General features: G+C 36.9%; 1 protein-coding gene across 1 annotated transcript in view; it reads left to right on the forward strand.

Moving 5' to 3' along the window:
- The window catches only part of LOC123531058 (venom factor-like), a 142,641-nt gene that overhangs the window by 27,734 nt on the left and 88,782 nt on the right, over positions 1 to 26,125 (forward strand). Inside the window, exons 10-17 of the mRNA XM_053517587.1 lie at positions 718 to 960; positions 8,129 to 8,296; positions 8,543 to 8,635; positions 10,353 to 10,445; positions 10,947 to 11,144; positions 12,750 to 12,899; positions 19,383 to 19,457; positions 19,844 to 19,946. Coding sequence (XP_053373562.1) covers positions 718 to 960; positions 8,129 to 8,296; positions 8,543 to 8,635; positions 10,353 to 10,445; positions 10,947 to 11,144; positions 12,750 to 12,899; positions 19,383 to 19,457; positions 19,844 to 19,946 — 1,123 coding nt within the window. The remainder of the gene's footprint in view (positions 1 to 717; positions 961 to 8,128; positions 8,297 to 8,542; positions 8,636 to 10,352; positions 10,446 to 10,946; positions 11,145 to 12,749; positions 12,900 to 19,382; positions 19,458 to 19,843; positions 19,947 to 26,125) is intronic.

A 26,125-nucleotide genomic window follows, 5' to 3' on the forward strand; every position in this document is an offset into this window, starting at 1 on the left:
GTGGACTTAGATTTTTTTTAAAGGTTTACTTCCCTTTGTTATACCCGCCCGCTTAGCTCAGTAGGTAAGAGCGTCGATCTACGGATCGCGGGGTCGCGAGTTCGATCCTCGGGCGGGGCGCATGTTCTCCGTGACTATTTGATAAACGACATTGTGTCTGAAATCATTAGTCCTCCACCTCTGATTCATGTGGGGAAGTTGGCAGTTACTTGCGGAGAACAGGTTTGTACTGGTACAGAATCCAGGAAAACTGGTTAGGTTAACTGCCCGCCGTTACATGACTGAAATACTGTTGAAAAACGGCGTTAAACCCAAAACAAACAAAACAAACAAACAAACTTCCCTTTGTTGTTACTATAAATAACTTATTTTTAAACTTTTTGCACTCATTTTTTATTTGGCATAAATGTTTGCCTCAATGAGACAGGGTGTCATGTGCAACTTCTAGTCCTTTTGACAGCTGGTAGGCTCGACATGTTGACCGTGGGCATCTAGTTTTCAGAGCCGTTAGCGGAAACAAGAAACTTCTTTTTAGGCCTAACAACATGGTCAGGTGATGGGTACAGGGCTCCAGGGTCCTCATGTTATTTGATATCTAGATGACTGTACCAGTAAGCCTGCGTGTAATTGTTACAGAAGTGAATTAAATACAGAAAATATTTATTGTGATAACCTTACATAGTGTGAGATTTATTCCATTTATGTGACCTCTTTCAGCTTGAAAATGGAATAGGAGAATTCAGCGTAAATATAAGCGACATTTTTGCCACCGATGCATTAGCAGGCAAAGACTTCCCAGATGGAAGTCGGCTTCTAGTTGTTGCTACAGTGTTTGAAAGTGCCACTGGAAAGGAGGAGAGTTCATTTCATGATGACACAGTGTTTGCTACAAAACCTTACATCTTCAAATTTACACGATCCAAACGGCATTTTAGACCAGGAATGGAATACTTTGTGAAGGTAACACAGCTCATGAATAATCTAGCATCTTACATTGTAAATCATAGGTGCTAACAGGTCATTCGTGTTCATCACAAAAGCCGATAATAAGTTTGGCCAGGTAGAACTACTGTTGAGACTGTTCGCTAGTTTTCGGTCTACTCGGTATTTTATGTCGATGTCTAAGAAGTAATCCCTTCTTCGCCAATATACCGTTAAATTAATACTTTTGATCATATGAATTTAAGAAATATTGTCAAGTCTAAAAATTTACAGTGATTGCAAAAATATATTAGAAAATAAATTGAAACTAATCGGAACCTAAATGGTATAAAGAGGATTAATCAGAATACCTTTATAACGGTAGTTTCAACAATCACATTATTATAAAACCGAACGATCACTTACTTTGAAAAATTAATTTCTACTTTCTTACAACCAGATGGAAGCTCGCATTTATAATACTTTGTTTTGATGATAATGATTATGAAATAAAGGTTTTAAACAGTTTTTTTTTGGTGTAATCAAATAACTGCACAATTATTATTATGTCGTGAGCGGTGTCCAATTAGCTTAGAATTTGAACTTCATAACTAGTCGAATTTTGGTCCCAAGCTACCACTGAAGGTCGAAAATCATCAAATTTCAAGATAGCTTTTAGTTTGGACCCAGCTCAATGATCGATATTCATAGTATTCCAAAAGCCAAATTTCGATTTTACAACCTGTTCAAAGATTGATATTGAATTTTTAAAGTCAAATATCGAGAAAGCAATTAGTGTCGAACCAGCTCGAAAGTCGTACTTCAAATCTTGAAAAGCTGAATTTCAATATAATACTGAAACTGCGATCTACTCAAGATCATATTTCAAAGATTAAATATCGTGCAAGATCGGATATATCGAAATTCAAGATTTTAAAAATCTAAATGGATTAGTCCCGATTATATATTTCAAGCCTGCTCGAAATTTCAAAGCAATCGAATTTAAAACTGGGATAGATAGATAGATTCTTTTATTTCCTCCATTCTTGAAGAGCATAGAATGTGAAACTAACTTTTGATACAGCTGAATTTCGTACTTGCATTAATTTTATTTGCGAGCGAGCTCGACGTTTCGAAAATCTAGCGCTGCATGTCGAACAAGTTCGAAAATCAAAGTCAAATTTTAAATCTGAATATCGAGCAGGTATTGAATTAAGAGCCAGTTTAAAGATCGCAATTTATTTTTTCATTGAAATGCTGATTGACTAGAAGTTAATGCCAGCTCAAAATATTTGAATTTCGATATTCCTGCTGGCTGTAATTTCAATTCTGCCTCGAAATTCGATGATTTCTTTTGATTTTAATTTCGATTTTCAAGTGTGTGCCAAATTCAATGTAAGCGAAATTCCACGTCATCCTTTCGAAGATTTGAATTTTGATCTTCTGCTTCCAACTTGCCCAAAATATGCCACCTCGAATTTCAACGTTTTGAAACTTTAGGTCCTTTTTCTTTTTACACGCTCGAAATTTAATTCAAGCTCGAAATCAGTTCCTTAAGATTTCTATTTTCGACAGACTCGCTGTTCAATGCTGGCTCGAATAAAACACCGAACATTTCAGTTTCGAGCTTCGAGCAAGATCCAAATTCGATGCAAATTCGAAATTCTTCTTTTTTAATTTCGATCCCCAAGCTGTTTAAAATTGATATTATGGAGCGTCCCGTAATTTATTAATCCGTACATGAGTGCAGTTTAATAGCGGGTGAGAAGAAATCAGTCTTTACCGCTAAGGAGCTTAAATTCCGCAACAATTGACGGAAATATACAAGAATGTTCGAGTCTTTCCGATAACGAATAAAAAACCTATACTCATCTTCGAAATGCTTAAAAAAGGCCATTTTCTTCTTCACCTAGAAAACTGAAGATAATATGAAACAATAGCTAAATGAATATAGATTACTAAGTCGTTTGCAATTGTCTTTAAGCATAAATAAGAATCTATTTATTCCTTATTAAACAGAAGAAATTTCAACAAATTATCCATTTTTTACTATGTACCTAATTGTAGATAGACAGACATAAAGTATACGCAAAAAAGACCATTTTCTTTCAAATTCATTTTAAAAATAAAATATTCATAAGAAAGACGATGCATTGAATATTATCACATCGTTTGCAAAGCTAAAATACATATAATACTTTTCCATAAATTTAAATAAAGTAAAGGGCTTCTTCTTTGCGCTATATAGAATAGTTTCACTCGTGCGAAAAATCGATGGGTCTAATTTTCCCATATGATTGAAATTCTTTCCACCACAAAAGGTTCAGATCTAATAATGACAAGAAACGATTGCTCAAAATTGGTTATATGTCTTAATTTACAAGCAAATTTGATGAATTGGTATCCCCCGCCGAAAGGGTTTGAGGTGAGGAATGGCAAAAAAATATATCTGGCAAAAATTCAAGGATGTTACTAAGAAGCAAATAATTTCATTAGTCCAAATCATTTCAACAGAAAATGAATGCGTTTTTTTTTTTTTGGGGGGGGGGGGGGGGGGGGGGGGGGGGGGGGGGGGGGTGTGGCAGCGGGGGTGACCGGGTGAGGGTACAAAATTTCACATGTCGATTATAAATACTGATGGAAAATTAAAAATGAAAAAAAAATGGGTGGGGGAATGGAATGTTTGAAAAAAAAGGAATGAATTTTTGTGTGTGTGTGTGGGGGGGGGGGGGGAGTGTGTGATCAAGGCAAGGTGGTGACCAGGTGGGGGTACAAAACTTCACATGTTTATAATAAATGTTCATGGAAAAAATGAAAGAAGTTTAATAAAATTCTACCGATTGGTTGGTTTGTTATGTACAAATCTGTAGATTTTTAAACTATTAAAAGGCAATAACTCTAAGAAAAATTGACCAATTGTAAAAAAAATGACAGGCATCATCGAAGTATGTTGGTTCATATTTATTTCAAGTTTCATGAAATTCTACCACTTGTTACTGAGAAATGGCTGCAGACGTGGATTTTTAATTAAATCAAGGGCAATAACTCTAAGGGAAATTGACCAATCAAAAAAAAACAAACTTGACGGGCATCATCACAGTATGTTGGTGCATGTTTATTTCAAGTTTTATAAAATCCTCTTTGATAGTTACTGAGAAATGGCTGCGGACGGACATTTTTCATTAAATCAAGGGCAATAACTCTAAGGGAAATTGACCAATCAAAAAAAAAAAAACTTGACGGGCATCATCGCAGTATGTTGGTTCATGTTTATTTCAAGTGTCATGAAATTCTACCTGCTAGTTACTGAGAAATGGCTGCGGACGGACGGACGGACTGACGGACGGACGACGCCATTTCAATACCCCCCCCCCCTTCCCAATTTCATCGGCGGGGATAATAACTAGAAATGCGAGAACACCACAAAGCACAAAGTCAAGGTCGATTCACTCATACTTACCTCCACCGAACCATTCCGTATTGTGGTATACTAGGATAGCGTAAAATAATTTTTAATTTTGTTTACCGCGTCTGTCCTCATAAAACGGTGCAAGGTTTGAGCTTTTAACTCTTGACCAAGTTTATACTGCCTATGGTACACATACCATCAGTTGTATTGATCGTAGAAACCTCTATTGACTGAATAAACCCCAAATTTACACGGCAAGCAGATATCGGCCTGACAGATGCGTAGTGGTAGGATAAAAGGCAATTCCTGACCGAACTGATCTGTAACGTAGAAGCTACGGGATCAGTGAGTGTACATAATTCAGTTTAGGTAAGCGCGACGGATATTTTTTGTTCCTACGTTCATGAAACGTAACTTTATTCATTAAGTTATGTTTAAACATTACAAATATAGCCTGCCTTTAACTACTCAGAAGTCTTCGTACGTTGAAACTGAATTTGCAGGTAGTTTTTACTGTGAAAATCTTAGTTTTCACAAGGGTTTTGAGATCGCTCAATGTCCGTCGTGTGTCGTCCGTCAACATTTTCTAAAAAAATCTTCTCCTTGAAAACCACTGGGCAGAATTACACCACACTTAACAAGAAAGATTCTTGGGTGGCTTCCTTTCAAAATTATACAAAGAATTGAATTCCAATTCAGAACTCTGGTTGCTATGGCAACCGAAAGGAAAAACTTTAAAAATCTTCTCCTCCAAAACGGCAGGGCGTAGAGCCTCGATATTTGGCGTGTGGCATAATCTAACGGTCCTCTATGATAATTGTTCAAATTGTGCCCCTGGGATGAAAAGAGGCCCCGCCCCGGGGGTCCCGAGTTTTACATAGACATCAAGGAAAACACTTTCAAAATATTCTTGTCTGAAATAACAAGACCTAGGCCTTTGATATTTGGTATGAAGCACTGCCTTGTGTTCCTCTACCAAGACTGTTCAAATTTTTGCCCCTGGGGTGAAAAAGAGGCCTTGCCCAGGGGTGGGGGAGGGTCTCAAGTTTTACATAGACTTAAGATAAAAACTTTAAAAATCGTTTTGTCTGAAACAACAAGACCTTTGTTTTTGATATTTGGTATGAAGCATTGCCTTGTGTTCCTCTACCAAGATTGTTCAAATTATGCTCCTTGGGTGAAAAGAGGCCTTGCCCTGGGGGTCTCAAGTTTTCCATAGACTTAAGGAAAAAACATTCAAAATCTTCTTGTCTGAAACTGCAAGGCCTTTGCTTTTGATATTTGGTATCAGAAAAGTAAAACGTTTGTATAAGGAGGCCCGCCCCTGGGGTCCTTAGTTAGGTCACTTGAGCCAAAGGTTCATGGTGAGGTACTTGAGCCAAATGCTCATGGTGAGCTTTTGTGTCCGTCGTGCGTCCGTGAACATTTTCTGAAAAAACTTCTCCTAGAAAACCACTGGGCAGGATTACACCAAACTTCACAGGATTCTTGGATGGCCCCTTTAAAAATGTTCAAAGAATTGAATTCCATGCAGAACTCTGTTTGCCATGGCAACCGAAAGGAAAAACTTTAAAAATCTTCTTGTTCAAAACCTCAAGACGTAGAGCCTTGATATTTGGCACCTGACATCATCTCATAATCCTCTATCAAGATTGTTCAAATTGTGTCCCTTGGGTGAAACGAAGCCCCGCCCCGGGGGTCACAAGTTTTACATAGACTTATATAGGAAAAAAGTATTCTTTTCTAAAGCCTTTGATATTTTGTATGTAACATTGCCTTGTAGTTCACTACCAAAATTGTTCAAATTATGCCCCTTGGGTGAAAAGAGGTCCTGCCCCGGGGGGTCTCAAGTTTTACATAGACTTATATAGGAAAAAAAACTTTAAAAAATCTTCTTGTCTGAAACTGCAAGGCCTTTGCTTTTGATATTTGGTAATTTACATTGCCTTGTGGTCCTCTACCAAAATTGTTTAAATTATGCCCCTGGGGTGGAAAAGGGCCCTGCTCCATGGGGTCTCAATTTTAAAATAGACGTATATAGGAAAAAACTTTAAAAATCTTCTTGTTTGAAACTGCAAGGCCTTTTCTTTTGATATTTGGAATTTTGCATTGCCTTGTGGTCCTCTACCAACATTATTCAAATTATGCCCCCTGAGTGAAAAGAGGCCCTGCCCCGGGGGATCTAAAGTTTTACATAGACTTATATTTTATAGAATTTTTGTTAGAGATGTTCTTGCCTGAAACTGCAAGGCCTAGGCTTTTGATATTTGGTATGTTACCTTTCCTAGTATTTCTCTACCAAAATTGTTCAAGTTATGCCCCTGGGATGTAAAGAGGCCCTGTCCTGGGGGTACCAAGTTTAACATAGACTTATATAGGAAAAAAATTAAAGATCTTGTTTGAAAGTTCAAGGCCTAGGCCTTTGATATTTGGCATGTAGCATTGCCTAATGGATCTCTATAAAGATTGTCCAAATTATGCCCCTGGGGTGAAAAGAGGTCCCACCCAGGGTGTCACTTGTCATATGAGTTATATGGGAAAAATGCTTAAAAATATCAGATCATATTTCCTAGACTGTTTAATCATAATTACCTGATGGCCCCAAGCGATTTCGGATCACTTGACTGTGACCTTGATCTACTGACCTTTTTTCTTGTTTTTTTTTTTAAGATACAGCCTTGAAATTTGGATGACATGTACAGTTTAGCACACCGTTTTTAAAACTGACATTCAGTGACCATGAATCTGACCTACTGACCTACTTTCTTGTTTTGTTTAAGATACAGCCTTGAACTTTTTATGACATGTACACTTTAGCACACCAATCTTATAACTGACTTTCAGTGACAATGAATGTGATCTGCTGACAAACATTCTTGTTTTCTAAGATACAGCCTTGAATGGCCCGCCCGCTTAGATCAATAGGGAGAGCGCAGATCTACGGATTGCGGGGTCGCGAGTTCGAGCTTTGGGCGAGGCGTGTGTTCTCCGTGACGATTTGATAAAAGACATTGTGTCTTAAATCATTCGTCCTCCACCACTGATTCTTGTGGAGAAGTTGGCAGCTACTTGCGGAGAACAGGTTTGTACTGGTACAGAATCCAGGAACACTGGTTAGGTTAAGTGCCCGCCGTTACATAACTGAAATACTGCTGAAATGTTGAAAAACGGCGTGTTAAACAAAAAAACAAAAAAACAAACAAAAACCAGACTTGAATGTGACCTACTGACCTACTTCCTTAATATTTTAGCATCAGTTTGACATTTGAAACATGTAGCTCATATTAATCAGGTGAGCGATCAAGAGTCAACATGACCCTTTTGTTTCATGTGTCTGCGATGTTTAGAATGACTGATTGACCAACACTCTTATGTCACTGTGTTGAACACTGTTGCGGCCGTAGTACTTGACCGGGGCCTGTACGATCGCAAGATATAACTTATTAGCCCCTACTTTGCAAACAATTTAGTAAGATAACTAAAGTAGGTTTCCAATGCTGATTGGTCTTTTAGTTGGTTTTATACATTTGAGCCGTGCCATGAGAAAACCAACATAATGGGTTTGCGACCAGCATGGATCCAGACCAGCCTGCGCATCCGCGAAGTCTGGTCAGGATCCATGCTGTTCGCTTTCAAAGCCTATTGCAATTAAAGAAACCTTTAGCGAACAGCATGGATCCTGACCAGACTGCGCGGATGCGCAGGCTGGTCTGGATCCATGCTGGTCGCAAACCCATTATGTTGGTTTTCTCATGGCGCAGCTCATTTAAGAAAGAGTTAGATACCTTTTTTCTGCAGGTGGATGTGTTTACTCCAAACAAACAGCCAGCTTCTGGTGAGAAAATTAAAGTTCAGAAATTGGATGACTCTGATCAGGTATTAGAAGAAAAAGAAACGACAACGGACGACAGAGGGCAGGCACTAGCCATTGTTTCTACACCAAACTCGAAAATTCTTAAGTTTAAGGTATGTAATCATATGCATTTGAGCTTTGCTCCCCTACACCTTAATGTAGTTTCTGATTTAGCTTATGCTATATACTTTTCACATTATAAAGCTAGCCTTTTAGATGTTATTTGAAAAATTGAGAATTTCTGTTTGTTTTATCTGCTTAACTTTAGTTTTTCATTTATTTTGTTATGTTAACACTGCAATAAGTTTAAATTCATTTTTCTTTACCGTCTATGTTGTAAAAGGCGTTTATTTTTGCAGGTTTTAGGTCCAAATGCTGTCCAAATGAGTGAAGTTCTTGAAGTCACTGCGTACGATGATAAAAATCAGATACAAGTTGAACGTATAATTACTGTAAGTTTCTACATTTAAGTTAGATTTGTATTCACTTATTAATCATTTATTATTGCGCTAGCTAGAGAAATGACTACGATGGCTGCTATTAAACGATGACAAGGCTCTCTTCCTAGGAAATTAGAAATTCATTTTTTTTTAATACATGTATTCCAAAATCTGTTATTATTGATGTTTTAGCTCTATTGTGTTTAAGGTCAAGTTCCTTTTTCCATTTTACACATTTGGACAGATAAACAGATAATAGTGATGTTATGTTTAATGTAAATCATTTAAGAGATAATATATCCAAAGCAAAGATTTGTCATTGAATAAAATCAGTTGAGTTCAAATGCGAAGGACTTGGATATCAAGGGTGCATTATAATTCGAATCTTTGAAAGACAAACACTCATTCTGTTTGACGCTAATGCCCATGACGCAATTGCTGTGACACGGAAACATTGCATGCGTTAACACAAGTTTTAGTCTACATTTTATAGAAGGGACACAAATCGGGTTGGGTTAGAATGGACTGTTAATTAAATTTATCCATTGCATAATGCGTTTTAGTAGGATTATATGTTTGCGTTTTGTTCGTAGGTTTTTCATATCAAACCAACAAATGTATAAAGAGCATTTTAAGTAGCTGATCAGAAATATTTACAATAATGAGGCAACATGTTGCTTTTGAAATTTAGACCACTAGCTTAAAGGTCAGTGTCACACATAATGGTCAGTCAATTTAGATGATCTTGTTTTCGGTCAGTCAAATTTTATATTCAGATAACTTTGTACACAATCATCGAAAACCCGGACCAAAAGTTTAAGTTTAATGGTCAGTTATTTTAAATGATTTTTGTTTACGGTCAGTAATGTTTTATATTAAGATAACTTTTGCACAAATCATCGTTAAGACCGGACCAAAAGCTGGAAGTTTGATATCACACTTACAAGTCAAATGATTTAATTTTTCCTGTCCGCTTTCCTGTTTGACTGTGTCTGATAGAACAGGTGGAGGACTCTTTCTAACCTATCTTTTCAGGCGGTTAATGGTGTTCGAGTCGTTAATGGTGGTCCGTAATGGTGTTCTTCTCTGCAAAAGCATATATCACAGTCATGCTTTTGTTGTTCTTAATGTTTGCTTTTAATTGTCATGCCAGCTTGAAGTGAACTCGAAGTAGTCGCCAATGAGGCTATTCGGTATTTGTATGTGCGTCAGTGCGTACGTTCGTCCGGACAAAAACTTTGACATGCACGGAGCAATCATGTTTGTATTCGGTAATATTTTATAGGTATTTTCACATAGTCATACAATTCATTCGTTTATTTATGACTTTCCATATGCGCCACCCAAGGAAAACGTAAAAGGAAATGTTGTCAACGTCACCAGAACACGTCGATGTTTGCATGCGTATGATGCGATTTCATAACGCTGGTCAACGTAATACTTATCATTTTAGCATTATACACGTTGATGCTAGAACAGCGTTAACGCATGATTGTTTCTTGTGATAGCATCAGTAGAATCTTGCCCTAATGGGCTCCAACCAATGTATCTTGGTAATACTTCCTTCACTTAAAGTAATACAGATGTGTTCAAAAGATGCAGTAGACTTATGTATCTACCAGTCATTATATAAGGTACATGTCAATCTTTTTTATAACGAAGAGGAAACATTATACCTGCGTATCTGCCAATTGTTATACAAAGTACATGCTTATAAATTGTATTTCAGGACGACGATATAATGTTGATGAAAGCATTTACAAATATACAGCTAGATGCATCAGGCAATGCTAGATCTGGGTACACGGGGATGTTATTTTTGGTAAAGAACATTATGTTAGTTTTGTACATAAAAAATGTCAAACTCTACAGAATTTGAATTCGCTGACTTTTAAAGAAAAATTATAAGTGTTCATAGCATCGTAAATTTAAAGTCCTGTAAGTAAAACGGTTTATTATGTAAATTTTTGTTATGTGAGAAAATTAGAACAACACGTGCTTAGCAAATGGTGGTTTATTGATTTTTCAATAGGCGCCTACATTGTACATCGCCAAAGTTCATAAGTGAGATACAGTCAACCTTTTAATAAAGACCTGTCTACTTAATCTCAGTGATAAATAATATCAATTCTTAAATGTGTCGGAAAAAATTTTACGTCATATTTCCAACTATTTTTTTTCCAGAGAGTAAATTAAATCGAGTGCGAAATTATTGTAACTTTTACGTAATTTGCAATGGTTTCAAGCTCAGCCCTCAAAATGTAGTTAAAAGTATCTCTCTCAAGGGTGCAAACTAAAACTCAATTTGTTTTTTCGTTTCTAGATTGTGTCTAGAGGTAAGGTAGTACATACAGTTTTCAAGCCCCCTAGCAACAAAGTTAGTGAACAGATCAAAGAAGACCTTCAGAAACTAATCAACCCTACTGCCAGGCTACTGGTCTTCTATGTAGATGAAGGAACTGATAAAGTTGTTGCAGACTCTATCAAAATTGAGGTCGACCCAAAATGTAGAGGCGATGATGTAAGTAACAAAGTTCCGTCTTAATCTCAATATACTGTGCTTAGATAATCAGTAAATATGTACCATAGATATTGAATAAGTGATAATTCATTTTCCATCTTGTTACTAGTAACATTGCTTCCATTTTTCTTATCTCAGAGAAACAACACATAGATTTTATAGTTTCATGAACGTTACAGAAAAAATTGGATGAACTTCCGTCATGTAGTTCCGTCTAGATTACAATATTATTCTGATTGGCTGAAGTGAAAATATATGTCAGCCTTCGTTTAACTACACGTGTACGCTAAAAGGTTACGATAAAGTGCAACGTGAATTATATAAATAATACAAATATGTACCAATGTATGACTTCAAATGCAAGATCAGTTTTAAGATGAATTTCATTCATCATTGCGAGTTTTGCTATATAACTGTGAACATTTTGCATTCTGTTTTTGTTTGTTTACATTTGACACAACATGTGCACACCGCTGTGACCTCTAGACCGGATGTTCATTTGGGATACAAGTTTTTTGTTTTCTGACCTGCCCTGGCCCGACCCTAAATGTTGTTATGGCCATGGAGAATTTTTTTTTATCATTTTTTTTAAACAAAAAGTTGCAAAACTGCACTTTTATGCGTTAAAAACGATCAGAGACTTTCTCTAAAGGCATAATCCCCTTATTTGTATTCATTTTTGACACAAAAATGATTTCCGAAAAGTCCCACTTAATAAAAAGATATTCAAAACAATTACCGACCATCTATCCTAACTTTATTAGCATGTTACCGGAAACGATCAATTTTTATGCCTTAGTAAAGTTCACATAACATTGAAGAAAGCATAAAATATGCGGAGTATCTCTGAAATATGAAATATTGAGACAAAATGACTGGTGCACGATGGAAGATAAAATATCGCTTGTTCAATATGTTTGGTACCTATTCATCGAACTGCGCGTTTTATGTGAGAAATCTATGATGCTTTTTCTTGTTCGTGACAATGGTTCTAACAATATACCAGGGGATGGGGTATAACATAAAAATGGCATTTTCTTTCTGGCTTGGCGCCAGTGAATTAAGCGCGCGGATAGTACATGTATTTGCCTTACTATGATAAGCAAAAGTGTATTTGACTGAATCTTTGAACCCAGGTCAATAACCAGATGCGGGCACGAAAAACCGGTCGCCGGACAGGGATGTGTGACGTCAATTTAAGTCGCTTTATAATTACCCGAAGTCGTCCCTTTGAAAAGACATCTCATATGATTAAATGACTGAGTACACGTTATTCTGTTTTAACAACTCATTAAAAAGCAATGGCATGCCTTACATTTTTTCTTTTCACTCCTAAGCCTATATTGGCACTTTGTCTATATTTGCACTTGACCTATAATGGCTCTTGGCATATATTGTCACTTGGCCTGTATTGGCACTTGGGATGCTAGTTCTTGTAAATAAAAGTAGCGGGAGAAACGAATTCAGGCGTATAACGTAACCGTAAATTTCACATTGAAAATTTGTGCAATACTGCTCATAAAGTAAACGATTTTATACAAATGTTGAGTTTTCTGCGAAAACTAACGTATTATTTTCTAGTGAAGAAGTAATTTCTTTTTAAAGCTGACATTAACACCACATCTATCTGAAGTTCTACCTGGAGCAGGAGGAGAACTAACCATTACTGGTACACCTTACACGTGGGTTGGTCTGAATGCAATGGATAAAGCTTTGTTATTACTTAACGACAAAAATGTCTTGAGAAAGAATAAGGTAAGCTCTGATAAGTTTGTTTGTTTTGTATAAGTAAGACCCTACTGAAAACATAACTATTTGTTTATGGTAAATGTGAATTTGCAGATTCTTATTCTTCTCAACCTAAACAGTGTCTTTTTAGCTTAAGGTAAACGGTTAGTATAGATGGACTGCCTGCAAAGCCCCCGAACCCCCTCCCCACCGAACAGCCGTTGTCCTTCGTGAAGTACGAATAATTTTATTATGCCCCCCTTCGAAGAAGGTGGGGTATATTGTTTTGCAGATGTCGGTCGGTCGGTCGGAATGTAGACCAGTCAGTTTCCGGATGATAACTCAAGAACGCTTGGGCCTAGGATCATGAAAGTTGATAGGGAGGTTGGTCATCACCAGCAGATGACCCCTATTGATTTTGAGATCGGTATATCAAAGGTCAAGGTCACAGTGACCCTGAATAGTAAAACGGTTTCCGGATGATAACTCAAGAACTCTTGGGCCTAGGATCATGAAATTTGATAGGGAGGTTGGTCATCACCAGCAGATGATCCCTATTGATTTTGAGGTCAACACGTTAAAGGTCAAGGTCACAGTGACCCTGAATAGTAAAACGGTTTCCGGATGATAACTCAAGAACGCTTAGGCCTAGGATCATGAAAATTGATAGGGAGTTTGGTCATGACCAGCAGATGACCCCTATTGATTTTGAGGTCAATATGTTAAAGGTCAAGGTCACAGTGACCCTGAACAGTTAAACGGTTTCCGGATGATAACTCAAGAACGCATAGGCCTAGGGTCACAAAAGTTGATAGGGAGGTTGGTCATGACCAGCCGATGACCCCTATTGATTTTGAGGTCAATATGTTAAAGGTCAAGGTCACATTGACCAGGAACAGTAAAATGGTTTCCGGGCAGTAACTCAAGAACGCTTGGGCCTAGTGTCAGGAAAATTGATAGTTAGGTTGGTCATGATCAGCAGATGACCTCTATTGATTTTGAGGTCATTAGGTCAAAGGTCAAGGTCACATTGGCCAGGAACAGTTAAAGCAGTTTCTGATCTTCTTGTCTAAAACCACAGAGCCTAGGGCTTTGAAATTTAGTATGTATTATCATCTAGTGGTCCACTACCAAGATGATTCAAATTATTGCCCTGGGATCTAATATGGCCCTGCCCCGGGGGTCACATGGTTTATATAGACTTATATAAGGAAAAACTTTGAAAAACCTCCTGTCCAAAACCACAGGGCCTAGGGCTTTGATAATTTGTATGTGACATCATCTAAAGGGCTTCAACTAAGTTTGTTCAAATTATCCCCCTAGGGTAAAATATGGCCCCGCCCCGGGGGTCACATGGTTTACATAGACTTATATAGGGAAAAACTTTGAAAATCTTCTTGTTCAAACCACAAAGACTAGGGCTTTGATATTTTGTAATGCAGCATCATCTAGTGATTCTCTACCAAGTTTGTTCAAATTATCCCCCTAGGGTCAAATATGACCCCGCCCTGGGGGTCACATGGTTCATATAGACTTATATAGGGAAAAGCTGTTAAAATCTTCTTGTCAATAACCTACAACATTTAAATTTTGACCACATGTATGGTTTTGAGTGGTAAGATGAACCTTGACATGAGTTGACCTTGTTTTTGACCTAGTGACCTACTTTCACATTTCTGTAGCTACAGCCTTCAAATTTGGACCACATGCATAGTTTTGTGCACCGAAAAAAATTTTGACCTTGACATTGACCTAGTGACCTACTTTCACTTTTTTGAAGGTACAGGCTTCAAATTTGGACCACATGCAAAGTTTTGTATTCCGAAATGAAATTTGACCTTGATTTTGACCTAGTGACCTTCTTTCACATTTCTCAAGCTACAGCCTTCAAATTTAGTCCACATGCATAGTTTTGTGTACCAAAAAAAATTTGACCTTGAAATTGACCTAGTGACCTACTTTCACATTTTTGAAGGTACAGGCTTCAAATTTGGACCACATGCATAGTTTTGTGTACCGAAATGAACTTTGATCTTGAGATTGACCTAGTGACCTACTTTCACATTTCTGATTGTACAGACTTCAGATTTGGACCTACTTTCACATTTCTCAAGCTACAGCCTCCAAATTTTGAGGCACTTGCATATTTCTGTCCACCGAAATGAACTTTGACTTTGATATTGATCTAGTGACCTACTTTAACATTTCTCAAGCCACAGCTTTCAAATTTGGACCACATACACATTATATTGTATCAAAATGAAATTTGACCTTGATTTTGACCTTGAGCTAGTCTCGAAATTTGGAACATTCAAAAATGGCTCAGTGGATGGCACCAGTATCACTTTGTAATCTCTTATTAGGTTAAAGGTCAAAGTCAGATTAAACCAGAATGGTAGAACTTTTGCTTACAGTGAGCATATAATTTCTGTTCCTTGTGCAATTACTAAATGCATCAAGGGGGGCATTTCGTGTTCGACGAGCTCTTGTTCAAACATCTCATCTGAAACCTTTTGGCTGAGATTGGCGAATCTTGGCCTGGATTTTCGTTTCATGGCTCACTACTACAGTTCAAAGAATTCTGTTCTTTAACTAATCTTGTTTGCGTGTTAACCAACATTATAACAACTTTAAAAATATTCTTTTCTAAACCCCGAAGGCTAAGAGCTTAGATATTTGGCATATAACATTGTGTAGTAAGCCTCTATGTATTATTTTTCAAATAATGTTCTTGGGGTAAAAATTTGCCCCCATCCCCCCATTTATGTAGCCATTATCATAAATATAGGAAAAACTGAACATAGACACGAGGACATACAGTTTAGATATTTTAATGTAGCATAGCATAGTGGTTAGAACATAAAGGCCTAACGCTTATATATTGGGTATGTTGCATTGTGTAGAGGATATCGCGGCCTTCTTTTTTATATGTATTTATAGTTGGTGTCTCAATGACGAAATGAAAGGTAATTGATTCTCTATCCTAATATTGACTATCTGACTATCAGCTTGTTAACAGAAATACCTTTTCCCTATCTATAACTTCATTTGTAAAAAAACAATAGACTGACTTGTTAAAAACAATAGTGAAAAAGTTAAGACTAACAGCACTGTTGGACCGGGTGTAATTAATTCTGTATGTATAGTAATTCAGTATAGACGAGATACACACACACACACCACAATACTGAAATATTTTCCTACTTACATGCTAACTGTCACATATTTCCGTTCAGCAATATTTTCCTTCATTTCGTCATACGTTTCGTCCAGTTCATCGATGTGGTCCTCAGTCATGAAGGTCTTTTCAACACATTCCGCATGTGTGTCAGACAAGAATATTTTTATGTCTGTGTTTGATAGCATGCTTCAGGTGATGCTAGGGTCCCGTGTGGAGTGTTGCATATGTTTTTACCTCTCATGAACAGGCTCAGTGAAACGGAGTCTGCTATTATTTACGTTGTTTGAGTTCTATGCTTCCAAAGGGCCTTCTTTCAATTTTTATTATTTGATATGGTAAAAAATTATCTTATTAATATAATAATAAGACAATTTGGAACTAAAACTTTTATTATCTGTGTGCAGGTACATCCTAAAAAAGAGAGGCGAACCAAAATATTTACCTATTAGATTTACATATTTGTTGCGAACGCAAGCGAGGAACTACGGTGGCATAGAAGGGACATAGGAAATATTTTATTTATCACGTGCGCACGTGATGACTATCACGTTCGCACGTGGTAGCTAACACGTTCACACGTGATAGCTATCACGTTCGCATAGGAAATATTTTATTATCACGTTCGCACGTGATAGCGATCACTTTTCCTATGTCCCCTCTATGCCACCGTAAGGAACAACAAAATATAACATTTTTTTTTGTATCTAGAAAGAAACATTTGAAAATTCTGATGAAGAATTTTTTTTTATTTGATAAACATTGCTAGCAATATTTATCACATTGCACAGAATCCATAGAGTTGTTATCAAGGTTAAAACGGCACAAATGATCAAAGTTTTGTTGTCCTTAAGTATTCACCACAATCCCACTTGTTTTGAGCCATGGTCAAAGCTATAAGATGTTAAATGGGTTTTTTATTAGAAACTTTTTATATGCACGCTTTAGAAAAGAGTATGGGCCAGACCGAAATAAAATAGAAAAAAAACCCCAGCTAACGAATGGATTTCAAGGTCAAATTTGTCCTTCGTATTTTGTGTTCATTCAATATTTTGACTTAAGTCTTGGCATATAGGTAGGTTGCGCAAAGATAGTATGCAAAGAACATAAATCAGTTCTGTAGGTCAAATATGTCAATCAGCTGATCTTTTTTTTGTCTAGGGTGTACTTCCAAAGGTTGGAATATAGTTGGGTGGTGAAGAGGTTATATGAGGTGTGCAGTAATCTACATTAATACATTAAATCTCACCCATCCACACAACATAAAAAACAGGTCGGAAAGGAAAAGGTCAAGATTAGCACTGTTAAATCTGTCCATCATATTTTGTGTCTAGAGCATAACCTAACAACATTCAAACATTGCATGTAGGTAGACAGAGCATAAACCTGGTTGGAAGGTCAATTGTAAGAGTCACAAATTGAGCTCAAAAGCCAAATATATTCTTCGTATGTAGTGTCCGAACTCAGACACTATTCAGGGTATTGACATTTTAAACTTAAAATTTGGGTGATTAGGTGATTTGACGAGTTCAATATTACACAAACAAAGTACCTCCCTCCGCGCTCCCCTCCCCCCCCCCCCCCGCCCCCACACACACATGAACACTGCAATCCCACCCCTACAAAGGAGAAAAACAGGAAAATCATTTTAAGTTTCATGTGCCTCAGTATTTTATCACCGCTGTCGCGCAAAAATATTAACACCCCAACCCCTACGCACGACCACATTTCAACCCCTCTCTGACACACATAAAATTCTTAAGTTTTATTCCTCCTCCTCTGAACCTGAACTTCAAGCGTATAATGCCCCGCTTTGCGTAGCTTTTGCTTGCAATATCAATAACAATAGATGTAACACAAGAGCAGTACTGCGTGAATATACTCGTCACTTTAGACAATCCTTACCATCATTAATTTGAATCTACATCTACAATGGGTTAATTGAAAGGGCGGTCATTAGTTTCCCATCTTATAAAAATCATAATAATAACTCTATTGTTTGGATAAGCACCGACCACTCTGTTAATTAACAGTCCACTCCCGTCAGCTAGTTTAAAAACGTTTAATGATTCCTATTGTAAATATTCTGTATGACCATAAGGGCTCTTTAGTTAATTGATCAGTTCAAAAATCTTCAAACACTAATCACGAAGAGATGACCATATCCTAAGGCCATTATACGACATGTTGTAATTAGCTTAATTGTTTTGTTGTTTCATAACTGAATTTTAGGGTGTATCCAAACTTAAAGGCCACGTCAGAAAATCTTTAAGTTTCCACCATAGTGAGATCTGTAAAAAGTCACCTGATCTATTAAAGTGTTATGGTTGAACACGATACTGGTCAATCTCGCCCATGTGGCCTGGGATACTAATAAAAGGGCTTAGCATCTTGCTATTCTTACTTACTTTGAAAATTTAAAACTTCGACATCGCGCACTTACTTTCAGAAATTTTTGTTTTGGCGAAATAATTTCTTTGTGTCGTTTCTATTAAAATGATTATTTAAAATTATTAGAGGAAATTCTAGAGATCTGTTTTATTCAATTCAAAAACAATTTATTTACGACGGTTATTGTTAAGGACAGAAAAAATAAACTTGTAGACTGTTGAAGAAGTGTTTGAATTAAATAACTAAATCCTTATAAGTACAAAAAGGGTTACATAGACACTTCGACAACACTCATAAATTCAGAGATTTTTTTATTTAGTTTGGTCCTCAGCGTTCTGATGTTCTGATGTTCTAGCTCGGTAAGTCTGTACCTCCCGTATGCGGTATTATCATTCATCACGGTTGGCGGTTTTTGATTGGTTTGCAATATGAGTCTCTATTATATGAAAATGTATCCCATTCGCAATATAATTCATTATTATGTTAGGCTTTTCATCCCGTTTGCATAAAAATATTTACTCCCTTCAGACTTTTCATTCTTGTTACTAATACAATCCTTCAGTTTTTCTCAAAGATACCATTTATGGGAAGATCCTTTTAAAACATAGCGCTCAACCAAGCAAAGCTATAGCAGAATCGGCTAGATCGAGTCTGTTCATGAGAACTAATGAAATTTGCAACAACTTGCACCCCGTAGCAGCGTTTTAACAAATTAGATGGAAACTCATTTGTACAGTTACATTGAACGGACTTGGTTTCAAAGTATCAGAAAATATAGCGACACAAGTAAACCACAAGTGTTGATAATATATAAGGATACAATGTTATGCTTGTACAACACTAATCAGTCGGGTCCTAAAAATGATGTTTGAAGGTGTGTCTTCAAATATATCAGATTGACAACTTTAATGTTACCATAGTTACTATCACTTTTCAAACAGATGTTTGATGTCCTTGAGTCACATGATCTGGGATGTGGTGAAGGTAGCGGAAAGAACAACGGAGATGTCTTTAAGGTAAGCTGTGCTTTTTCGATCGAAACATTGAGGTAAGGGATAATGGTTTTGTTTAATATGCCAGGTGCTCGCCAAGACGTCTCTAGATTATAAAAATTAATGCCTGGCCTAACTGTTTTCAGTTTTTTCGCCCATTGTTAATTTCCCTATATTATCAAGGCAGTTTTGTCGTTTTGACTGACTAAGTTTTGTCTGATGGAGCAAGACTGTGTTTCCTGTAAGCAACTGTTATATAATTACGTATTATCATTGCAAATTCCGAATGAAGATCCAGAAACTCTTACACAATAATTTCAGCGTTTACTTTTTGTTAAACTTTATATGCATACTTGAGAGACTGACAACTGACAATCAAATTTTACAAACTAACGTTACAAACATTTCAGAACGCAGGATTAACTATTTTGACGAATGCAAGAGTTGAATCTGATGTTGATCGAATATCAGAGGATTGTGTTGCAAATGCGAGAAAGAAACGTGCAGCTGATGGTAATGTCTTACCTTATAAATGTTTGTATTACTAAAAGTGCGTTCTTGAAGCTATCCATCTATCGCTGTTCAATAACTGTGCTATGCTACTGAAAAATAATGATAAATTACATAATATACTGAAAGAAAGTCTTTAACTAAATTTGCACAGGTGGAATATCAGTTAATAGATAAATGTTTGCTGCCATAAAATGAAAGGATATGTGTATGTTTTAACGACAGAAATATAATATGCAGTGCATTGTCGTCACTATTGCTGTTTCCTTTCAAATCAATGCAGTGACATGAAATTATATAGAAAGGTCCTCAAAATCATAAACTGTATGCCTGTATATACGTAATGTATACATATTTACAAAGAACACTGTAGTTAAAAAGGGCAATTTTAAAAATACATGTTGAAATAATTTCACAACATTTTTATGACCCCCACAATTTTGCGTATCTGCTGTCCGTACATTTGTACCTACGCCGTCCAACTCTACCCACACTATTAGCCTGATTTGCTTCAATCTTTCACAGATGATCAGGCTTGATGTACAGATGACCATAAAGGAATGAACTTTAATTTGCTGTGACGTTTTTTATACCGCAGTTATGGCCCTTTGACAGTTTTGCTATATAGAATATAGAAAAAATTGTGTCCAATGCCCCCCCCCCCCCCCCCCCCCCCCCCACACACTGTTGGCCTGATTTGCTTTTAACTTTCACAGATGAACAAGCTTTATGTGCAGATGACCATAAAGGAACTTTTGCTGTTTTTGATGGTATTTATTTAAACACTTATCAGATAGACGCATTTCTAGCGCATGACTTCATCATGATAAGCAATTATGTGTTTGGTTTTGTCCTGTGGTGTACCAGAGCAGATAACTAATATACATAAAGTATAACGGGGTAAATGTCACTTGGTATCATAGCTGTTGTTGTTAAACCATTTATGTAAATATGCATATGTAATATATTCGATGTGGTAGGACTGCATGGGTTCAGAAATAAGACTGCTTGATTCCGTTTATAAATCTGTTCTAAATTGATACTACAACTGTAACATAATACAAAGTGAAGTAAGGCGGACCTTATCAGATAATGGCTAGTCCAGGCCGACCAATAGTGAGTCAATACATTACATCCGCCTTTTTCTGGGAAGGATGATATGCAATAAATCTAACAGTTCATGAATTCTAGTACGATTCCTGAAAAGAAAACATTAAAATCATCGGGATAAATGATAGTATGTCATTCAAATTACCAATAGCAATTAATCATAACAGGTGGCAACAACTAAAGTTGTAAAATTAAGATTATCGTAAACATTCTCAGAAAATGTGCAAAGTTATTGTTTCTCTGCCGGAGTCTGAATGACTGAGTTTATATCCTTTAATTTAAACTAATCACTTTCTGAAAACTGTCATGAATTTTCTCAACACAGACTGTCTGATTAAGGGTCAGTTTGTTTTTTATTGTAAACCTCTCTGACTGACAGTTTATGTTTGATAAAATGATCTGATCTGTGTAATGTTTCTTCTCAAAATGTCATTGTGTCTCGACCTCATTTTTCCATCTTGAGTCCACAATTTTTATTCAGAATAAGCACTTCCTGTCCAAGTTTATATATTTCAATACGAGTATTTGCTCGTATGTCTGCATAATGTTTCATATGCTGTTTTTTGGAAGAGACCCTTCGCCTGATCTCAGTCATTTTTCATTTTTTCGAAATGCGGGAGTTTGTTCCTTAGTGTTCTGTTAAACAGCAACATCGCAGATGTGGATCATGTTGATAGTCCTGTATGTTAGGAATTTGTAGACTTCGGTTCTCCAGTTTTTCTTTCCAGAGACGGCAGCTTTTACGCATTTAGCAATTGATTTGTTGAATTTTTCGACTAATCCTGCTGCTTGACGCGATGATGTTTAATTCTATTTGCTATGAAGAAATTTACAAGTTCTTGAGATATCATATTTGGTGCATTGTCCGTTTTGATTGTTGATGGAAGTCCATGTGTGGAAAATATTTTCATAATTGATTTCATGATTTCAATTTCTTGGAAGCAAGAGTAGTAGTCTATCACAACAAAAATATACTCTCCGCCAGGAAATGGTTATGTGAGATCCATTCCTACATTTTGCCAGGGTGCGTCCGGTAAGTCAGTTGGTGTTATATCAGGTTGCTGAGGCGGGTTTGAAACTAACTGGCACTGGTAAAAAGTTCTAATTCACATTTCTATTTCTCTGTCAATTACAGGCCAATAAACATTTTCTCTTAGCATTTGCTTTGTTTTTACAATCCCATGATGCGTTTCATGTGCAATCTGTAATACTCTTGGCCTAAGTCCCTGTGGTATTACGATTCTGTTTCCACGTAACACAATGTTGGTATGAATGGATAGCTCATTGCTTAACTTGAAGAATGTCTCGAAATTTTCACGCTTTGGCCATTTACCGTGAGTAATGCACTTGATGAGTTCTTGAATCAGTTTGTCTTGAGATGACTCCTTATCAGTTTGATCTAGGGTCATGGCTGCGGGCATTGCATTTTCACATACGATGATTGAAATTTTACATTTCTCTTGACTAGACATTGATCTTGAGAGGATGTATGCTGGATTTAATACTCCTGACTGAAATTCTATTGTGAATTTGTAACGTTGTAGTCTTAGTAGCATTCTTTCTAATCTTGCCGGAGGTTTGTATGTTGGATTGAAAATGTTTATAAGCGGCTTATGCTCTGTAACCACTTGAAATATTAATCCATAAACGTATGTTCGAAACCTTTTTATTCCCCATGTAACTGCTTAGCATTCACGTTCAGTTTCACTGTAGCGTCTTTCAACTTGATTTAAATGCTTGCATATGCAACTGGTTTGAAGTGTCCATCACCTTGTTTTTGAGACAGTATTGTTTCAAGACCATACGGTGATCCATCTACTGTTATGGTTGTTTAATCTTCTGTGTTATAGAATACCATGACACTTGCACTGGATAATAATGGCTTAAGGTGTTTTGTTGTTCTTTTCCCCACTCAAAAGTTACGTTTTTTTCTTGTCAGTTTCCTGATAGGTTGTGATACTGTTGCAAAGTTCGGAAGGAATTTTGAGCAATAGTTCAGCAGCTCTAAGAAATATTTAACTTTAATTTTGGAAAGGTGCAGTGTTCAGTACTGCCTTGATTTTGTCGTCTGGTAGCATAAGTCCTTTATACCACAGTCACACATACGGCGCGGATAGCTACGTTTAGCTACGGTTAGAAACGTAGTAATCCGTATCGATCCGTACCTAAGCCGTAGCTTAATGTAGTAACCCGTATCAATCCGTATCAAACCGTACCAACCCGTACGGCTCAGGTACGGATCGATACGGACTACTACGTTTCTATCCGTGGCTAGACGTAGTCATCCGCACCGTATGTGTGACTGGGGTATTAACTGTGAGTGTGTGACCCATGACCGTATTACTTGTCTTGCAAAATTCACACTTGTCCTTGTTAAGTGTTAAGTTTTTGTCACGAAGGCGTTGTAACACTTTTCATAGTGCTGCATCAGGTTCTTCTTTGGTTGTACCATATACCAGTATGCCATCCGAAATGTTTTTGCAGTTCGGGATATCCTGAAGTGTGTGCTGTATTACACGCTGGTAGACTTCTGACGCACAAGAAATTCCAAACATTAATCGACGATAGTGGTATATTCCATCATTTGTGACGAACGTTGTTATTTCTCGTGACTGTGGGTCGAGTTCTATTTGACGGTAACCCATTTTCAAGTTTAGCTTAGTGAAGTATTGAGCTCCACTTAATTCTTCAAGAGTTTCATCTATGTTTGGCATAGGAAAGCGTTCCCTTTCAAACGCAATATTCGCTTGCCTCATGTTGACGCAAATTTTTATGTCCCCATTGCTCTTGAGAAGAACAACCAGGGTGATATCCATGGTGTGGCACCATCGACTTTCTCGATGACGTCGGCATCTAAAAGTTGTTTGATTTTCTCCTTAACCCGTTGTCGCATTTTGAAGGGTATTCGCCGGTTTGTCTGTGCAGTTGGCTCGACATCTTTATTGATGTTTAGCTGAAGCTGAAAGTTTTTGAGTTTTCCTAGCCCTTGAAATCTGTCACTATATTCCGATAGAATATGTTTACATTGCTTTGATTTGTGATTATATTATTTACACAGGACCTTACTAATCCAAGATCAACGGCACTTCTGCAATTTCAAGAATTTCCAATGGTGTTGACTAAGCATAAAGATAGATCCTAGATCGAGATTTTGTGACTTTGGTAGATTTTGATTTCACCTTTTCGAAAGTAGAGTGATCGAGGCAATTTACACTAGATTCAGAATCTATGAGTAATTTACATTTGATTCCCTCGATTTTCAACTTCACCTATGGACTTTGAGCATTTAAATTGAACACATATTCCTCACTTTCACTATCTGAACTTTTTGAATCCGCATCATTATTGACGTAGCGCACTTGATTTTGCTTTGACTTACACATATGAGTGTAGTAACCTTGCTTTTAGCTCTTATTGCACACAATACTGCGCGATTTCACCAGAATGACCCTTTCCTCCACATCGATAGCAGGTTTTGAACTTTGCTGGCTTCGGTGCTGGTCTTGCTCTAGGCTGATATTGTTTCCGTTGTTTAGTTTTCTTGTGATGAAGTTGGCTAACATCAAGATTTACGTAGTTTTGTCTAATCTGTGCTGATATGTGTTGTTTTCTGATGAACTATGTATTTTGTCGGCATGCAAGTCTGCAAGTTCTGTTGTGCAGGATATTCATTGTACTTTTTTCTAGAGTAAGTTCTAGCTCACGCAGAAATTTAATTTTCAGCTCTTTGGAGATGCAGTTCTCGACAACTTGGTCGTGAATCATGTCTTCTACAGTAGCTTCAGGAAAGTCACATTGAGTCTAACGATAAATTTATCCACGGTTTCATCTGAATTTTGTTTTTCTTGTCTGAAACGATATCTTTCATATGGGATATTTTTCTTTGGATTGAAGTATCGTGTTAGTGATTGAACAGTTTGTTGATAGATATTATCAGGATTTGTCATTGTTTCATAAATGTCCTGTAGTTCTTGTCCACCAAGATGTAACAAAAAAAGTCTTTTTTACGCCCGAAGGGACGTATTATGTTATATCCCCGGTGTCCGTCCGTCCGTTAGCAATTTCGTGTCCGCTCTGTAACTCTTGAACCCCTCAAAGGATTTCAAAGAAAGTTGACACAAATGTTCACCACACCAAGACGACGTGCAGAGCGCATGTTTTGGATGTCTCACTTCAAGGCCAATGTCACACTTAGGGGTCAAAGGTCATATCAGTTTGTTTCATGTCCGCTCTGTAACTCTTGAACTGCTTGAAGGATTTCACAGATGTTCACCACACCAAGACAACGTGCAGAGCGCATGTTTCGGATGACTCGCTTCCAGGTCAAGGTCACACTTAGGGATCAAAGGTCATATATGACTTTGCTTTGTGTATATTTCTCTGCATTGCAGTGCTCTTGCTTTTATTTGGAAGATCCCTTTTTGTTCACTTACAGTATTTTTTATTACTTCCCTTTTATGTTATTATAAATAGCTTATTTTGAAACTTTTTTTATTATTTGCCGTAGGGAAAAGCTGAGACCACTTTTCTGTGGTACAACATGGATGGTACATCCAATTTTCAGGCGTATTTTGACATACCTGTACCTATTAAGGATGTTTTTGTGGACTTAGAATATTTTTTATGGACTTAGATTTTTTTTTTAATTCTTCTATTTGTTGTTTCTGTCCTTTGGGCTTTAACAGTAAAGTTCTTTAAATTTTGCTTCCATCCTCTGATGAAACCCTTCGGGCGTATATTGCCCCGCTTGTTATTCCAGATGCTTGTATATAATATTCAAAGCGTTACGTAATTGTCCCATGCACTTGACAAGTTGGTGTTTTGTCCTACTACCTTAAAAGGATGTGGCATTGGCAGTTCAAAAGAAGATGCCATCTTGAAACACTGAGAATAAATTCTTGATTTTTTTAAAAAAATAGCCACAAACACTTTGTTACTGAACTTATCATTAATAAGTCCTCTTGAAAAACATAATCCTTTCATTTAGATCCCACCATCCTCTTCGTCAATGTTATATATTCCATGTAGTAGGACAGCATGGATTAAGAAATAAAACTGATTGGTTCCGTTTA

The sequence above is a fragment of the Mercenaria mercenaria genome, chromosome 11 (genome assembly GCF_021730395.1).
Source record: "Mercenaria mercenaria strain notata chromosome 11, MADL_Memer_1, whole genome shotgun sequence".
Taxonomy (NCBI): Eukaryota; Metazoa; Mollusca; class Bivalvia; order Venerida; family Veneridae; genus Mercenaria; species Mercenaria mercenaria.